We start from the raw sequence: 19,816 nt of genomic DNA, 5'->3' as shown, positions 1-19,816 counted from the left end.
CCGGCTTCTGGCGGGGAAAATGCAAGGATCAGTGGTCTCAAAAAACCATTCAGATCGTCTCCTTCCTCGGGTGGGCACCTAAGCGAGGAAGAGTATTCGGAGAACTCGGCCCATCAGGCCAGCGACCTTGGGCCTCCTGGTCCCGACCTGTTAGGTCGTGCGTGGAGGAGGGAGGAGCGGCACGGGGGAGTGGGGCGGAGCCAGAAGGGCGGGCCGAGGGGCGAGGCGTGGTCGGAGGGGCGAGGCGCCGCCGGAGGGGGCGTGGCGCGGCCAGACACGCGGCCGACAGGACGGGGCGGGGCGTGGCAGGTGATGTGATCGTGCGGTCGGTGGGGGAAGGTGGGGCGGAGAGAAGCGGGCTCTGGGCGTGCCGGGGGCGTGTCGAGGGCGTGACGGGGGCGGGGCGCGCACACGGGGAAGATGGCGCTGCGTCTGCTGCGGAGGGCGGCGCGCGGAGTGGAGGCGGTGCTGCCGAGGCTGTGAGTTCGGGTCCCCAGTTCCCCGCGGGCACCCCGCCGGCTGGTCTCCGCGTGCCGGGCCGGCCCTGCTCGGCCACCCACACCCCGCGAGGCCGCTCATACTGCATCCGGGAGGGCCCCTGCAGAAAATGAGTAGAAAATACTAGCCGGCGTAAACTGTACTCTTAACCCTAGTGCCGTCCAGCCCCCAAAACAAAACTAGGGTCTCCCCACAAATGTAAACCTTAACGTGCGCGTGATACTTTGTAAAGGAGCCCTGGTGGCGCAGTGTTGGAGCACTCTATTTGCCAGCCGGAAGGTCGGCGGTTCGAACCCCCTGCCCTTCTGCTGGAGAGAGTGGCAGTCAGCCTTGGAAACCTATGGGGCGTTTCCTCTCTGTCCTGTGGGGTCCCTGTGAGTCGCAGTCCACCTCGGGCAGTGGGGTTGGGTTTGGTGGGTACTCTATGGAAGAAACGGCCCCAGGTTGAAGAAGCTAGCAAGAACCCGCTCCACTGGTTTGTTTAGCATAGCAGTTGCCAAACTTTTTTGGTCCCGGGACCCCTATCGAAAATAAAAAAAAACCAAACCCACTGCTGTCGAGTCGATTCCGACTCATAGCGACCCCTATACACTACTAGAAATTGAAGACCCCAAAGAGCTTTTGTTTTTTATCTATTGTTCGTGGTGTGAGAAATTAAAACAAACTTAGAAAAATTTTTATTCATTTAAAAATTAAACCCATTACATTTTAACGAACATATTTTTAATGAAACGTAACTGTATTTTCCAAAATAAAAATATTTAGTGAGAGGTATCTTTTTACATTTTTAAAAATCTTTTTGTCTTAATAGAAGACAGCTGGATTCTCCTATTGGCACTTTTTTTGGGGAAATATACAAAGAAATTCGGGGCTCACATAAATGCTGATAAAGGAGATTTCCCCAGACCTTTTCAAAGGGTCTCGGGGGACGGACACCCACCCCTCCACCCCATGTCCTTGGAGCGCACTTTGAGAACTGCTGGTCTAGCACTCACCATTTGCCAGATGAGGAAACAGGCTCAGAGAAGTTTAGTGACTCTCAAAGCTGAATGACCGGATATGGTGTTTAGAAACCAAGTCTATGGCTCCTGGTCCAGAACTTTTAACATCTGCTTGCTCTGTGCTTTTTGACTCACCAGTGCCCTGTGCCAGTACCCACCGGGTCTTATGCAGCCCATCTTCCTGTTTCCTAGATCCAGGCCTGGAGGAGCAGCCAGGGCTGTGTACCCAGACACTTCCAGGATGTTCCTTTTCTGACCTGTAGGGGGCCTGCTTCTGTGGGCCGTTCAATAATGTGTCCAGTAACCACACACAGTCACCCACCCCTAACACACGCGGGCCTCAGCTCACAATGCTTCTCACCTACCTTAGGACTCTGGCTCATGGTCAGCACACCTCCACAGTTCACCAAGACCACAGGCAGCAGATTTTCAGCAATGGGGTTTCGTGGAACCTACGGAAAAACCAAACCAAACCTGTTGCCATCAAGTTGATTCCAACTCATAGTGGCCCTATAGGAGAGAAAGAATTTCCAAGGAGTGGCTGGTGGATTTGAACTGGTGACCTTTTGGCTAGCAGCTGTAGCTCTTAACCACTGTGCCACCAGGGCTGCAAGGAGCCTACACCAGGCGTTATATCAGTACAGGTTGTGGCCCCTTCAGAACACGGAGGCTGGGAGAAGTAAAGGAGCTGAGTGTCAGCTTGGGAAGGTCTGCTTAGAGTTACCTTAATTTCTAACCCAGTTGGTTTGTACTTCTGTAGCTTCAGATTGGTGGATAGCTTCTGGTGGCTTTTCCTTCTGTGTGGAGTATCAGCACCGTTGCTAATGTTGTTGTCAGTTGCTGTCAAGTTGGTGCCGAGTCAAGGCAACCTTAGAACAAAAGTTGTCCAGTCCTGTACCACCTTCATGATTGTTGGTGTGTTTGAGTTCATTGTGGCTATTGTATCAATCTACCTCATGAGGGGTTTCCCTCCTTTTCGCTGACCCTCTACTTTACCAGCCGTGATGATCTTTTCTAGCAATAGGTCTTTCCTGATAATGTGTCCAAAGTGAGCCACAGTCTCACCATACTCACTTCTCAGGAGCGTTGTGATTGTATTTCTTCTAAGACTGATCTGTTCATTCTTCTGGCGGTCCACGGTGTATTTAGTATTCTTCGCCAACACCACAATTCAAATGCATCAGTTTTTCTTCTGTCTTCCTTTTTAATTGTCCAGCTTTCTTATGTATATGAGGTAATTGAAAAGACCATGACTTGGTTGAGGTGCACCTTAATCATCAAAGTGAGACCTTTGCTTTTTAAAACTTTAGAAGAGGTCTTTTGTAGCAGATTTGCCCAGTGCAGTATGTCATTTGATTTTTGGACTGCTACTTCCGTGGGCGTTGATTGTTGATCCAAGTAGAATGAAATCCTTGACAACTTCAGTTTCTTCTTCATTTATCATGGTGGTGTTTATCAATCCACCATGGACGGTAGGTGGGGACCTTTCCTGACCTCTCCTTGCAATCCTCTACAATTTGCTCCTGTTGCAGTGCTCTCTCTACAGCTTTCCTGCCTACCTTGTCTCCAGCCATGATAGTCTTGAGTCCCTCTTGCCCCGTGGCCTCTGCTCAGAGAGAGGCAGTGCCTTAGGTTGTGGCTTCTTGGAGGGAGAGCTTTTCCTGCCCACTGCAGCCACAGCTGTTACCCACCATGTGCCAGGCATAGTAAGGCTCTTTGGCACCTCCCTCCTGAAAGTTGACTTACTCTTTGGTGAAGAATTGATTTGGAAATATTCCAACAACTTGGCCTCCTTTTCTCAGACCTTGCATATTCACTCCCACCTCTGGTCATTTGTACGACTTCCCTGTGCATGGTATGCTTTTCCCTAGATAGCCTCATGGCTGTTCCGTCACCTCTTCCAAGTCTTTATTCAAGTGTCTCTTTCTCAACGAGGCCTTCCCTGACCTCTGATTTAAAACTGGAGCTCCTCCTGTCCCAACACACACATCACCAGGATTCCTCCTTTCCTGTACAAGACGACACTCCAGATCTGTGTGGTGCACACAGGCTGTGCCCAATTTCGAGGTAGCCAGGAGGCCAATAGAAAAAGGGCACCAATAACTAATACAAATTGCTCCATAAATATCACATCCTTCTGATCAGAGCCTGAACGCACGTTAGCACATGGAAAGTAACTTTTATTACTTTACAAGAATCAGACAGCATACAACCGGAAACATTCCGTAATGAGCCCAATTGCCTCGACTCACTCCTGACTCAGTGACCCTATAGGACAGAGTAGGACTGCCCTGTAGGATTTCGAAGAAGCCACTGGTCATTCAAACTGCCCAGCTTTTGATTGGCAGCCAAGCTCTTAACCACTACGCCGCCAGGGCTCCTCTGTAATGAGCAGTCCCCCCAAAAGCTGTCTGGACAGGTAATGATTCTTCCTTGCACACCCCACTTTGTGTTGTGGGTGAAGGGCTTAAATGAGGCCCTACCTGCTGCTGGTCTTCCCGTGACCAGGTGGGTCCCCTAGGTGGACTGTATGCTTATGACATTTGGGCTAAGTGACTGGGTGTATCTTTTTAATTTAACCCTGCTAACAGACATCCTATTGCGTCATGCCCCCTGACTTCTTGGTGGGGGTGGTGGGGTGGGTGTGATTAGCCCAGAACTGTATCTTTTTAGCCCTGCTAACGAGGAGCCCTGTAGTGCAGTGGTTAAGCGTTCACCTGCCAACCAGAACGTCTGCAGTTCCAACCCACCAGCCACTCCTCAGGAGAGATGTGGCAGTCTGCTGCGGTTAAGATTTATAGCCGTCGAAACCCCACGAGGCAGTTCTGCTCTGTCCTATAGGGTCGCCGTGAATCAGGATTCGACTCAATGGCAGTGGGTTTAACAAGCATCAGGCCTCAGTAGGCGTGGTGGTTTGTTCTGAGGCCTGAAGAAGCCAGCTGGGAGAGGAAACCATATCCGTCTGGCTTGTCTGAAGGACTGACTCCTCACACCTATTTTATTTTTCTCCTCAGCACTTATTCTCATTTCACATATTTTACTTGTTTACCTTATTTATCGTCTGTCTCCTACCACAAAATATACTCACCATGAGGCAGGGATTTTCATCTGTTTTGTTCAGTGCTGCATCCCCAGTGCCTAGTAAGTCAAATCCAAGTCATGGGGACCCCATGTGTGCAGAGTAGAACACTGCTCCACAGGGTTTTCAAGGCTGTGGCCTTTTGGAAGCAGATTGCCAGGCCTGTTGTCTTCTTAATTTTTTTTTAATTGTGCTTTAGATGAAGATTTACAAATCAGTTTCCCATTCAGTAGTTTATATGTGAATTGTCCTGTGACATTGGTTGCAATCCCCACGGTGCGTCAGCACTCTCCCCGTTGCCTCCCTAAATTCCCCATTTCCATTCATCCAGTTTTCCTGCCTTCTCATATTTGCTTCTGGGCAGATGTTGCCCTTTTGGTCTCATATAGATGATCATTCTAAGGAATACTTTCCTCACTGGTGTTATTATTTATTTTATAGCCCGGTCTGTTACTTGGCTGAATGGTGATCTCCGGGAATGGCTTCAGTTCCAAGTTAGAAGGGCGTCTTGGGGACTCCTCCAGTCTCTCTCAGAGCAGTAAATCCGGGATTTTTTTTATGAATTTGAATTTTGTTCTACATTTTTTCCCTACTCTAACTGGGACCTTCTACTGTGGTCCTGGTCAGAGTGGTCAGTAGTGGTAGCCAGGCACCATCTAGTTTTTCTGGTCTCAGGCTAGTGGAGGCTGTGGTTCCTGTGGTCAGTTAGTCATTTGGACTAATTGCTTCCTTGTGTCTTTGGTTGTCTTCACTCTCCGCTGCTCTAGATGGAAAGAGACCAATAGTTGTATCTTAGATGCCAGCTCGTAAGCTTTTAAGACCCCAGATGCTACTCACCAAAGTAGGATATAAAACATTGTCTTTATAAACTGTGTTATATACCAGTTGACCTAGATATTCCCTGAGACAGAACTGTCTTCTAAGATGCCTCTGGGTGGGTTCAAACCACTGACCTTTCATCTAGTAGTCGAGCGCCTAACTGTTGGCACCACCTAGGGGTTCCTGGCACAGAGTGAAAAAAAAAAAAAACACCTTGCCATTAAGTCAATTCTGATTCATAGCGACCCTATAGGACAGAGTAGAACTGCCCCATAGGGTTTCCAGGGAGCAGCTGGTGGATTCAAACTGTCGACCTTTTGGTTAGCAGCCAAGCTCTTAAACACTGCACCACCAGGGCTCTACCCTCTCAATAAGTTATTGCTGAATGAATGAAATTCCAGAATTATTTTCTGAACACCCCATTTACCTAATATGCTTACATTATATACACTTTTCCTTCTGACCCGCGTCCCTTTCACCCCAGCTGTATTTATTAGAGACCCGTACTTCAGATAACATCAACATCTATGTGGTTGTGCCTTTTTAAAGTAAGGGATATTATGACTGCCGGGCCTTGGGAACTGGAACAAGCATTTCTTTTGCTTATTCACAGTTGAACGTGTCAGTTCTCTGATTGGCTTGATGTCTTTGGCTAAAGGGTGTGAATCTCAGCCAGTGGTGTGTTATTACCAGCCCGTAGCTGCTGTATGTACTGTTACCATCAGAAATCCTTGGTGAGTAGATTTATTAGAGAATGAGTATATATGACTTTTGAGTTATGGAACAGATCTTGTCTAGATGTGAAAAACCTGAGCATGTTGGTATATGAAAACGTTCAAAGCAAGAAGTACAGGGATAAAGTTAACTTTTGAGATACAGACTTACAGACACAGATAAACTTGTCTTTGTTTCTGTTATTATCTACTTCTCTGTTCAACAGAAAGGCAACAACTGGTTCTTGAAATTTTAATGTGTGTTTGTATTAAGTAGTCTTGACTTTCACTGTAGGATTTTTTTTAGGGGGCATGGTTGGCTTAATTTACATATAGTAATATTGACTGATTTTCAGTGTTCAGTGAGTTTTGACAAATATTTAGTCACGTAACCACCACCAGAATGATGGCTGTAGAACATTTCCTTCACCCCAAGCTTCCTCATATGAGTCACTTTGCAGTTAATCCTTTCCTCCCCCACTTAGTGATGTGTCACTGTGTGACAGCTGGTTCTCTGGGGGAAGCAGTTGTGGGGAGACCTCATTTGTAGCATTTGCTGGATGGTGTAAACACTCGCACCCTGATTAATGGACTCTCGTGCGTCATTATACACTGACCTGTATATGGCAGCCCAGGCATACCATTGCTGCAGTCGCTGTTTCCTGGTTGTCACTGACTTTCACTATCATTTTGCCATTCCTAGGATTTTTAATAAGTGGAATGGTACAGTGTGTGGTTTTTTGTGTCCGGCTTCTTTCACGTGGCATAATGATTTTGAGATTCATCCGTGTTGTAGGTATCAGTAGTTCATTCCTTTTCTGTTGGTGAGAAGTATTCCTTGTATGAATATGCCACCTACTGCCGTCAAGTCAATTCCGACTCATAGTGACCCTACAGGACAGAGTAGAACTGCCCCATAGGGTTTCCAAGGCTGTAAATCTTTATGGAAGCAGACTGCCACATCTTTCTCCCACGGAGCTGCTGGTGGGTTCAAACCACCGACCTTTCGGTTCGCCGCAGAGTGCTTTAACCACTGCACCACCAGGGCTCTTTGGAGATACCACCACAGTTGGTTTAATCCATTCATCAGGTGATTTGAGTTGGGTGTTAGTTGTTCCCAGATTTTAGCTATTATGAATAAAGCTGCTGTGAACATTCAGATTCGTGTTTGGACACGTTGCACTAAATATCTAGGAGTGTAATTGCTAGGTCACATGAAGAGTGTATGTTTAACTTCAGAAGAAACCATCAAACTGTTTTCCAAAGTGTCTGCCTGTATCCCATTTTGCATTGCCACCAGTAGTGTATGAGAGCTTCAGTTCCTCCACATCCTTGCCGACACTTGGTATGCTCCGTTTGTTGTTGTTGTCATTGTGTGCCATCGAGTTGATTCTGACTGATAAGACAGAGTAGAACTGCCTGCTGGGGTTTCCTAGGCTGTCGTCTTTACAGGAGCACATCACCGGGTCTTTTCTCCTGCAGAGTGGCTGTGAGTTTGAACTGCTGACTTCTCTGTTAGTAGCTAAGCTCTTAACCATTACACCACCAGGGCTCCTTCCATTTTTGTAGCCTTATCTTTTTTTTTTAATTAATTTTTATTGTGCTTTAAGTGAAAGTTTACAAATCAGGTCAGTCTCTCATACAAAAACTTACATACACCTTGCTATACACTCCTAATTGCTCTCCCCCTAATGAGATAGCACACTCCTTCCCTCCACTCTCTCTCCTCATGTCGGTTCAGCTGCAGACCCCCTCTGCCCTCTCATCTCCCCTCCAGACAGGAGATGCCAACATAGTCTCATGTGTCCACTTGATCCAAGAAGCTCATTCTTCAGCAGTATCATTTTCCATCCCATATTCCAGTCCAATCCCTGTCTGAAGAGTTGGCTTTGGGAATGGTCCTGTCTCGAGCTAACAGAAGGTCTGGGAACCATGGCCTCTGGGGTCCATCTAGTCCCAGTCTGACCATTAATTCTGGTCTTTTTATGAGAACTTGGGGTCTGCATCCCACTGCTCTCCTGCCCCCTCAGGGGTTCTTTGTTGTTTTCCCTGTCAGGGCAGTCATCAGCTACGGCCAGGCACCATCTAGTTCTTCTGGTCTCAGGCTGATGTAGTCTCGGGTTTATGTGGTCCTTTCTGTCTCTTAGGCTTATAGTTACCTTGTGCCTTTGGTGTTCTTCATTCTTACTTGTGTAGCAGTATCTTATTGTTGTTTGAGTTGCATTTCCCTTATGCCTAATGATACTAAGCATCTTTTCATGAACTTATTTGCCACCATGTATCTTCTTTGGTGAAGTATCTGTTAAAATCCTTTGCCACCTCCGTTTTAAAAATGACTGGTTTGTCTTTTTAGTGTTGAGTTTAAGGAGTCCCTGGGTGGTGCAAACAGTTAAGCGCTGAACTACTAGCCGAAAGGTTGGTAGTTTAAACCCACCCATAGATGCCTGGGAATACAGGCCTGGTGATCTGATTCCAAAAGGTCGTAGACTTGAAATCCCTATGGAACAGCTCTACTTTGCGCACAGAAGTCACAGTCACTTCAGTGGCAACTAACAACAACAACAACAAGAGTTCTTTATATATTCTAGATAAAAGTCCTTTGTTGAATATATGCTTTGCAAACATTTTCTTCAAGTTTGTGGTTTGCCTTTTCATTTTCTTAGTGGTGTCCTTTAAAAAAAATTTTTTTTGGAGATAATTTTAGACTTATGAGTTGTAAAAATAGTACAGAGAGCAGCCCTAAGGCCAGCTTCCCTTTACATTCGCATCTTACATAAAACCATAGAACTAAGAAATTTATTTAATACTAAGAAAGTAACCTTGTTATAATACTGTTAACTGAAGTATAGAACTTATACAGATTTCACCAGTTTTCTACTGAATGTCCTTCTTCTGTTCCAGGATAGAGTCCAAGATCTCACATTGCATTTAGTCATTGTATCTCTTAGACTCCTCCAATTTACGAGTTCCTCACTCTTTCCTTCTCTTTCGTGACTTTGACACTTTTGAAGAGTTGTTGCTGTTAAGAGCTGTCAAGTCCGTTCTGACTCATACTGACGTTATGAACAACAGAACAAAACACTTCCCAGCCCTGCCCCATCCTCACAGTTGTTGCTATGTGTTAGCCCATTGTCGCAGCCACTGTGTCAGTCCATTTTGTTAAGGGTCTTCCTCTTTTCACTGACCGTGTACTTTACCAAGCATGGTGTCCTTTTCCAGTATTGGTCAATTATTTTGTAGAATGCACCTTAACCTGGTTTTTTCCAATGTTTTCTCATGATCAGACTGAGGTTCTGCATTACTGGAAAGGATACCACAGGGGGCGTGTGCCCTTCTCAGTTCGTCATATGGGGTGGTGGTTATGATGTTGCTATGTATTACTGTGATATTAAACCTGACCACTTGGCTAAGGTGGTATCTGCCAGGATTCTCCACTGTAAATTTAATATTTATTTTATTGTGCCTTAGATAAAAGTTTACAGTGCAAATTAGTTTCTCATTCAAAAACTTAAACACAAGTTGTTTTGTGACATTGGTTGCAATCCCCGCAATATGTCAGCATTCTTCCTCTTTCTACCCCAGGTTCTCTGTGTCCATTTGTCCAGTTTTCCTGTCCCTTTCTGCCTTCTCATCTTTGCTTTTGGGCAGGTGTCACCCATTTGGTCTTGTATACTTGATTGAACTAAGAAGCACATTCCTCACGTGTGTTACTGTTTGTTTTATAGGCCTGTCTCATCTTTGGCTGAAAGGTGGCGTTCGGGAGTGTCTTCAGTTCTGAGTTAGCAGTGTGTTTGGGGGGGCATAGTCTCCAGGGTTCCTCCAGTCTCTGTCAGACCAGTAAGTCTGGTCTTTTTTTGTGAATTTGAATTTTGTTCTACATTTTTCTCCCGCTCTGTCTGGGACCTTCTATTGTGATCCCTGTCAGAGTGGTCAGTGGTGGTAGCTGGGCACCATCTAATTCTTCTGGGGTTAGGCTGGTGGAGACTGTGGTTCATTGGTACATTAGTTCTTTTGGACTCCTATTTTCCTTGTGTCTTTCGTTGTTTTCATTCTCTTTTGCTCTGGATGGGGGGACCAGTAGATGTAGCTTAGATAGCTGCTCTAAACTTAGTACTTTTCCCTTTCTAAAGACTAAATATTTTGAGAGTGATACTTTGAGACTATGCAAATATCCTGTTTTCTGCTTAAATTTTCAGCCACTAATTTTAGCATACAACAGTGGCTCTTTCCTGCAGGAATTAGTATGGTGATATTTTAATGGTGATTTTATATTTCCCTCATCTCTTCTACATTTATTAGTTGAATTATTCTGTAAGGAAGAATTGTTGCATCTTCACTTATTTATTCGGTTGCCTTTATATTTATTCCCCCTCGTGTCTGTGAGTTTGTCATACTGTGGGGGCTTGTGTGTTGCTGTGATGCTGGAAACCATGGCACCAGTATTCAGATACCAACAGGGTCACCCGTGGAGGACAGATTTCAGCTGCGCTTCCAGACTAAGACGGTCTAGGAAGAAGGACCCGGCAGTCTACTTCTGAAAAGTATTAGCCAGTGAAAACCTTTTGAATAGCAGCGGAACACTGTCTGATATAGTGCTGGAAGATGAGCCCCCAGGCTGGAAGGCACTCAAAAGATGACTGGGGAAGAGCTGCCTCCTCAAAGTAGAGTCGACCTTAATGATGTGGATGGAGTAAAGCTTTCGGGACTTTCATTTGCTGATGTGGCATGACTCAAAATGAGAAAAAACAGCTGGAAACATCCATTAATAATTGGAACCTGGAATGTACGAAGTATGAATCTAGAAAAATTGGAAATCATCAAAAATGAAATGAAATGCATAAACATCGATATCCTAGGCATTAGTGAGCTGAAATGACTGGTATTGGCCATTTTCAATCGGACTATATGGTTGGGAATGCTGGGAATGACAACTTGAAGAGGAATGGTGTTGCATTCATCGTCAAAAAGCATGTTTCAAGATCTATCCTGAAGTACAACGCTGTCAGTGATAGGATAATATCCATACGCCTACAAGGAAGACCAGTTAATACAACTATTATTCAAATTTACACACCAACCGCTAGGGTCAAAGATGAAGAAATAGAAGATTTTTATCAGCTGCTGCAGCCTGAAATTGATCAAACATGCAATCAAGATGCGTTGATAATTACTGGTGATTGGAACGCGAAAATTGGAAACAAAGAAGAAGGATCAGTAGTTGGAAAATATGGCCTTGGTGATAGAAACAATGCCAGAGATCGAATGATAGAATTTTGCAAGACCAACGACTTCTTCATTGCAAATACCTTCTTTCACCAACATAAACGGTGACTATACACGTGGACCTCACCAGATGGAACGCACAGAAACCAAATTGACTACATCTGTGGAAAGAGACAATGGAAAAGTTCAATATCATCAGTCAGAACAAGACCAGGGGCCGACTGTGGAACAGACCATCAATTACTCATATGCAAGTTCAAGCTGAAACTGGAGAAAATCAGAGCAAGTCCACGAAAGCCAAAATATGACCTTGAGTATATCCCACCTGAATTTAGAGACCATCTGAAGAATAGATTTGACACACTGAACACTAGTGACCACAGACCAGACGAGTTATGGAATGACATCAAGGACATCATACATGCAGAAAGCAAGAGGTCATTAAAAGACAGGAAAGAAAGAAAAGACCAAGATGGATGTCAGAGGAGACCCTGAAAATTGCTCTCGAATGTCAAGCAGCTAAAGCAAAAGGAAGAATTTATGAAGTAAAAGAACTGAATAGAAGATTTCAAAGGGTGTCTCGAGAAGACAAACTAAGGTATTATAATGACGTACAGAGCTGGAGATGGAAAACCAAAAGGCAAGAACATACTCGGCGTTTCTCAAGCTGAAAGAACTAAAGAAAAAATTCAAGCCTCGAGTTGCAATAGTGAAGGATTCTATGGGGAAAATATTAAACGATGCAGGAAGCATCAAAAGAAGATGGAAGGAATACACAGAGTCATTATACCAAAAAGAATTAGTTGATATTCAACCATTTCTAGAGGTGGCATATGATCAGGAACAGATGGTACTGAAGGAAGAAGTCCAAGCTGCTCTGAAGGCATTGGCGAAAAACAAGGCTCCAGGAATTGATGGAATATCAATTGAGATGTTTCAACAAACGGATGCAGCGCTGGAGGTGCTCACTCATCTATGCCAAGAAATATGGAAGACAGCTTCCTGGCCAACTGACTAGAAGAGATCCATATTTATGCCTATTCCCAAGAAAGGTGATCCAACAGAATGTGGAAATAATAGAACAATATCATTATCACATGCAAGCAAAATTTTGCTGAAGATCATTCAAAAACGGCTGCAGCAGTATATCGACAGGGAACTGCCAGAAATTCAGGCCAGTTTCAAAAGAGAACGTGGAACCAGGGATATCATTGCTGATGTCAGGTGGATCCTGGCTGAAAGCAGAGAATACCAGAAGGATGTTTACCTGTGTTTTGTTGACTATGCAAAGGCATTCGACTGTGTGGATCATAACAAACTATGGATAACACTGCGAAGAATGAGAGTTCCAGAACACTTAATTGTGCTCGTGAGGAACCTTTACATACATCAAGAGGGATACTGATTGGTTTAAAGTCAGGAAAGGTGTACGTCAGGGTTGTATTCTTTCACCATACCTATTCAGTCTATATGCTGAGCAAATAATATGAGAAGCTGGACTATATGAAGAACAGGGCACCAATGTACAAGTCTCTTTTTGAGTCTCTGCTTTCGAGTCTTCTGGGCATGTACCTGGGAGTGGAATTGCTGGGTCATATGTTAGTTCTGTTTTTAGGTTTTTGAGGAATTGCCTTACCGTTTTCCACAATGGGTGTACCATTTTGGATTCCCACCAGCAATAGATAAAAGTTCCAATTTCCTCGCCAATATTTGTTATTTTGTTTTTAAATCCTAACCATCCTAGCGGGAATGAAATGGTATCTCATTGTGGTTTTGATTTACATCTCTCTGAGGCTAATGACATTGAACATCTCTTCATGTGTTTGGTGGGCATTTGAATATCCTCTTTGATGAAATGTCTGTTCAAGTCCATTGCCTTTCTACCACTGGGTTATTTGTCTTTTTGTTATTAACTTGTCAAATTTTTCCATATATTTTGGTTATTAGTTCATGTTGGATGTATGGTTTCCGAAAATGTTCTCCCAGTCAGTATCTTGTCTTTTTACTTTTTTGGTAAATTCTTTTGATGAACAGAAGTTTTTAGTTTTAATGGGGTTCCACTTATTTATTTTTTTCTTTTGCTATTTATGCTTTTGTTATTATATTAGATAATCCATTGTTAAATGCGAGGCCCGACAGTGTTGCCCTACATTTTCTTGTAAGAATTTTATGGCTTTAGTTTGCACATTTAGGTCTTTAATCGATTTTGAATTTGTTTTTGTGTATGGTGTGACACACAGATCCTGTTTCATTTTCTGCATGTGGAAGTCCAGTTTTCCCAACACTGTTTGTTGAAGAGAGTCTTCTTTCCCCATCGAATGGACTTAGCACCCTTGGCAAAAATCAGTTGACCAGAGATGTATGGGTTTATTTCTGGACTCTCAGTTCTATTCCATTGGCATATATGTCCATTTTTATACAGTACCAGGTTGTTTTGATTACTGTAATTGTATAATATGTTTAGAATCAGGAAGTGTGAGTCCTCCAACTTTGTTCTCTTTCAACATGACATGAGCTATTCAGGGCCTTTGGTCCATAGGGTTTTCAAAGGCTGATTTTTCCAAAGTAGATCACCAGGCCTTTCTTTCTCTGGGTGAAGTGAAACCTCTAACCTTTTGGTTAGTAGCTTAGCTATGCTAACCATTTGTACCATCCAGGGGTTCCTTTTGGAGAACAGCATTTAGAAATCAAGGTCTGGGCCCTAGGTTTCCCCATTGCTACTTCTAGCCTCTCTCAGTTAATAGAGCTAGGAGATATATGCATACTAACTCACGCATACATAGACATCTCTATCTGTCTGTCTGTTTAAACAAAAACTTGAGTCCATTAATACCAGTGACTCCAACCCAACATTCCAGGCTCCAGTCTGGCATTATTCCTATCCTTACTTGTAACTTCTCTCTCAGACAGTGAGAAACCTAGTTCTCATTATCTACAATATTTTTTACTCATTTATTCAACCCTAGTATACAAATAAGGAGCCCTGGTGGCCCAGTGTTTAAGAGCTACAGCCACTAACCAAAAGGTGGGCAGTTCGTTTTCACCAGTTGTTCCTTGGAAACCCTATGGGGCAGTTCTGCTATGTCCTATAGGGTTGCTATGAGTCAATCAGCTCAACGGCAATGAGTTTTAGTACACAAATAGTTTTAGAATTTTTAAACTATATCCATATGAGAAATGAATTTAGAAACTAAAGTACTGTATTTGTGTACAGTTCTTTCTATCTTTAATCTTAAAGTATCCAGTCAAAAATGCACATTTTCTAAAGTTACTTAGGTCAGCTCCTTTCTGTCCCGACCCTTTTAAGTGTGATTATGTGGTTCATTTGTCATACAGCTAGAGTCATTTGTCAGTCTGCATTCTACCTTTCCCTGCACATCCTAGTTGATTAAAAAAAAAAAAATTACAGTCAGTAAAATACACTTTTCTCCGGTTCTGTGATTTTAACAAATGCATAGAGTTATGTGTCTACCACCACACTTTCATACACAAAAGTTCTTCCATCTCCAAGTGCTCCCCCAGGCTACCTCTTCATAGACAGTACGTCTCTGTCTAAAAGCCTGGCACCACTGGGCTGTTTTCCTCCCTATAGTCTTACCTCTAGCAGGGTGTCATATAAATAGGATCAAACAATTTGTAGCCATTTGGATCTGGCTTCTTTTACTGACAAAATGTATTTAAGATTCAACTGTGTTATTGCATGGATATTCCTTTTTTTTTTTTTTATAATTTATTTTTGTTGTTGTTGAGAATATACACAGTAGAACATATACCAGTATAGCAATTTATATATGTACAGTTCAGTGACATTGATTACGTTTTTTTGAGTGGATGTTCCTTTTTATTGCTGAGTAATATTTTGTAGTATAGATACACCACAGTGTGTTTATCTGTTCACTGGTCTCCAGTTTTGGCAATTATGACTAAAATTCCTATAAAATGTCTTGTAAACATATTTGTATGAAAATGTTTTAACTTCTCTTGGGTAGATACCTAGGAGAGAGTGTTCTAGGTTATATGCTAGTTGTCTTAGTTACCTACTGCTTCCGTAACAAAGAATAACTACAAATAAAACCCGTACAACACCTGTTGCTGTTGCTGTCAATTCTGACTCATTGCAACCGTATAGGACAGAGCAGAACTGCCCCATAGGGTTTCCAAGGAGCGGCTGGTGGATTTGAACTGCTAACCTTCTGGTTAGCAGCGGAGCTCTTAACCACTGCCCTACCAGGGCTCCAGACTACAAATAGGTAGCTTTAAAGAACAGGAATTTATTTTCTCATAGTTTTGGAGGCTAAAAGTCCACTTCAGCATCTTGGCCATGTTGTTTACTTGTGTGGACCTCTCCCCTAGTCTGGAGTCTGCCACCAGCCCTTGGCGTTCCTTTGCTTATAGACAGGTCCTCACATGGAGCCTGTCTTCCCCTTGTGTGTGTCCTGTGTCTGTTCTGCTCTTTGCATAACTCAGAAGTGATTAGGGTAGGACCCACCCTACTCTGGCATTGCCTCATTAACGTAACAAAAGAAAACCCCTATTTCCAGACAGGATCACATTCACAGGGACAGGGGCCAAGACTTCAATACATATTTTGGGGGAATGCAGTTCAATCCACATCAGTATTTAACATTGTCTTTTTTTTTTTTTTTAATTGTGCTTTCAGTAAAAGTTTACAAATCAAATCAATCTTTCATATAAAAATTTATACACACCTTGCTATATACTCCTGATTGCTCTCCACCTAATGAGATAGCACACTCCTTCCCTCGATTCTCTATTTTCTTGTCCATTTGGCCAGCTTCTGACCCCCTCTGCTCTCTCAACTCCCCTCTAGACAGAAGATGCCAACATAGTCTCATGTGTCTACTTGATCCAAGAAGCTCACTCTTCAGTAGTATCATTTTCTATCCCATATTCCAGTCCAATCCCTGTCTGGAGAGTTGGCTTTGGGAATGGCTCCTGTCTTGGGCTAACAGAAGGTCTGGGGACCATGACCTCTGGGGTCCTTCTAGTCTCAGTCAGACCATTAAGTCTGGTCTTTTTACAAGAATTTGAGGTCTGCATCCCACTGCTCTCTTGCTCCCTCAGGGGCTCTAACATTGTCTTTTGAGTGGTAACATTTTTTAATTTTTGTAATGTTAAATTTGTTGACTACTTTTTCTTCTATAGTTCATGTTTTTGTGTCCTGTTTCAGAAATTATTGACTAACACAAGGTCATGAACATTTTCTTCTAGAAGTATATTCTTAGTTCTCACAGTTAGGTCTGTGATTCATATGATAAATATAATTTTTGTATGTGGTGTGAGCTGAGTCACATTTCCTTTTTTCACATGAGCTTATCTAATTGTTCCGAACCCTTTGTTGAAAAGACTATCCTTTCTTCGCTTTTGTAAAAAATGAATTGCCTATGTAAGTGTGGGTCTCTTTCTGGACTTTCTGTTTTGTTCCATTCATCTACATGTTTCTGTTTATGCCAGTATTACACGCACTTGATTACAGTAGTCTTGAAATAGGACTTATTCTCTGTTTTTTCACAGAAAGTCCTTGTATTTCCATATAAAGTTTAAAATCAGCTTATCCATTTCTACAAAAAAAAAAAAAAGTTTGGCAATTTTGACTGGGATTGTATTTTTGAATCAATAAATCAATTTGGAGAGAAATGACATTTTAACAATTTTGTATCTTCCAATCCGTGAGGGTATATCTTTCCATTTGTTTAGTTCTTCTTCAATGCCTGTCAGCAGTCTTCTGGTTTTCAGTGCACAGGTCTTCTACATCTTTTGTCAAAGTTATCACTAAGTATTTTTTTTTTCTTTGGTGATTTAGATGAAGGTTTACAGAGCAAATTAGTTTCTCATTAAACGATTAATATACGTATTGTTTTGTGGCATTGGTTGCCAACCCTGTGACGTGTCAACACTCACCCCTTCTTCACATTGGGTTTCCCATTTCCATTCATCCAGCTTTGCTGTCCCCTCCTGCCTTCTTGTCCTTGCCCCTGGGCTGGTATGCCCATTTAGTCTTGTATACCTGGTTGAGCTGTGTGTATTGTTGTCTGTTTTATGGGTCTGTCTAATCTTTGGCTGAAGGGTAAACCTCTGGAGTGACTTCAGTACTGAGTTAAAAGGGTGTCTGGGGCGATAATCTTGGGGTTTCATATATTTTAATAAATGTTATATTTTTTCAATTTCAAACTTAATTGTATGTTGCAAGTACATAAAAAAGGTAGATGATTTTTGTATATTGACTTTTTATCTTCCAAGCTTCCTAAACTCACTTATTGGTTCTGGTAGCTTTTGGTAGTTGCCTTGGGACTTTCAATATAGACAAGTATGTCATTTTCATACTTCTTACTGTTAAATCTACTTTTTTTTTTTTTTGGTTGGGAGTTTTTTGATTACCTTTTCAATCTCTTCTTTCGTTCTGGGTGTGTTTAGTTGTTCTACCTCTGTTTGTGTTAGTTTAGGTAGGTAGTGTGTTTTTCTAGTAATTCATCCATTTCTTCTAGGTTTTCAAATTTGTGAGAGTACAATTTTTCATAGTAATCTGATATGATTCTTTTAATTTCAGTTGGGTTTGTTGTAATATCACTCCTCTCATTTCTTATTCAGGTTATTTACTTTCTCTCCTGTTTTTCTTTTGTCAGTTTGGCCCATGGTTTATCAATTTTGTTGATTTTTTCAAAGAACCAGCTTTTGGTCTTGTTAATTCGTTCAATTGTTTTTCTGTTTTCTATTTCATTTAAATCTGCTCCAATTTTTATTATTTGTTTTCTTCTGGTACCTGAGGATTTCTTTTGTTGTTCTCTTTGTATTTGTTTAAGTTGTAGGGATAATTCTTTGATTTTGGCCCTTTTTTCTTTTTGTATGTGTGCATTTATTGATATAAATTGACCTCTGAGCACTGCTTTCACTGTGTCCCAAAGGTTCTGATAGGAAGTGTTTTCATTCTCATTGGATTCTATGAATTTCTTTATTCCATCCTAATGTCTTCTATAATCCAGTCTTTTTTGAGCAGGGTATTGTTCAGTTTCCAAGTGTTTGATTTCTTTTCCCTGCTTATTCTGTTATTGATTTCCGCTTTTATGGCCTTATGGTCAGAGAAGATGCTTTGTAATATTTCAGTGTTTTGGATTCTGCTAAGGCTTGCTTTATGATCTAATATTTGGTCTATTCTAGAGAATGTTCCATGTGTGCTAGAAAAGAAAGTATACTTGGTTGCCGTTGCGTAGAGTGTTCTGTATATGTCTATGAGGTCAAGTTGGTTGATTGTGGCATTTAGACCTTCCGTGTCTTTATTGAGCTCCTTTCTGGATGTCCTGTCCTTCACTGAAAGTGGTGTGTTGGAGTCTTCTACTATTATTGTGGAGCTGTCTATCTCACTTTTCAATGCTGATAGAGTTTGTTTTATGTATCTTGCAGCCCTGTCATTGGGTGCATAAATATTTAATATGGTTATATCTTCTTGGTATATTGTCCCTTTAGTCATTATATAGTGTCCTTTCTTATTCTTTATGATGGATTTAACTTTAAAGTCTATTTTGTCAGAAATTAATATTGCCACTGCTGCTCTTTTTTGGTTGTTGTTTGCGTGATATATTTTTTTCCATCCTTTGAGTTTTAGTTTGTTCGTGTCTCTAAGTTTAAGATGTGTCTCTTGTAGGCAGCATATAGACGGATCTTGTTTTTTAATCCATTCCGCTGCTCTCAGTCTGTTTATTGGTGCATTTAGTCCGTTTACATTCAGCGTAATTATGGATAGGTACGAATTTAATGCTATCATTTTGATGTTTTTTTGTGTGTGTTGTTTACAGTTTTTTTCCTACTTAATTTTATGTGCTGAGTAGATTATATATTGTTCCTTCCTCATATTCGTTGTTAATTTTGTTTCTGCTGAGTCTGTTTTTTTCTTGTGTTTTATTTTGATGTGTAGGATAGTTTGTCTCCTTTGTGGTTACCTTATTATTTACCCCTATTTTTCTAAATTTAAACCAACTTTTGTTTCTTTGTATCACCTTGTCTTCCTCTCCATATGGAAGATCTGTGACTGCATTTCCTAGTCCCTCTTTATTTTTTTAATGTTGTCTTCTTTTACATAATAACATTGCTGTTGCCCTATTTAAGCATTTTTTTTTTTTTTATCTTGTAAATCTGCATATCTTTTATTTCTTTTTCTTGCTTGATGGCACTGTCTGGGACCTCCAATACGATTGAACAGAAGTGGTGAGAAAGCATATTCTTGTCTTGTTCCTGATCTAAGTGGGGGGGGGGAGTTATAATGTTAGTTGTTGTGTGGTTTTTTTTTTTTTTGTAGATCCCTTTTATTGGGTTGAAGAAATTGTCTTGTATTCTTGGTTTGCTTAGAGTTGTTTTTTTAAATACTGTACCATAAACTTCACTCTTTTAAAGCGTACAACTCAGTGTTTGTGCTATATTCACTATGTTGTACAGTCATCAATACTACCCAATTCTAGAACATTTCATCA

At 41.9% G+C, this 19,816-nt stretch overlaps 1 protein-coding gene across 2 annotated transcripts in view; it reads left to right on the top strand.

Moving 5' to 3' along the window:
• Nucleotides 1–412: 412 nt before the first annotated feature.
• CLYBL (citramalyl-CoA lyase) overlaps nucleotides 413–19,816 on the top strand; it is a 303,214-nt gene continuing 283,810 nt past the window's right edge. For both annotated transcript variants that reach the window (XM_064275272.1, XM_064275271.1), the window contains exon 1: nucleotides 413–479. In XM_064275272.1, coding sequence (XP_064131342.1) covers nucleotides 421–479 — 59 coding nt within the window. In that variant the 5' untranslated portion in view covers nucleotides 413–420. The remainder of the gene's footprint in view (nucleotides 480–19,816) is intronic.

Source organism: Loxodonta africana, chromosome 23, assembly GCF_030014295.1.
Source record: "Loxodonta africana isolate mLoxAfr1 chromosome 23, mLoxAfr1.hap2, whole genome shotgun sequence".
In the NCBI taxonomy this organism is placed as follows: Eukaryota; Metazoa; Chordata; class Mammalia; order Proboscidea; family Elephantidae; genus Loxodonta; species Loxodonta africana.
This window is presented reverse-complemented; position numbering and strand designations above follow the sequence as displayed.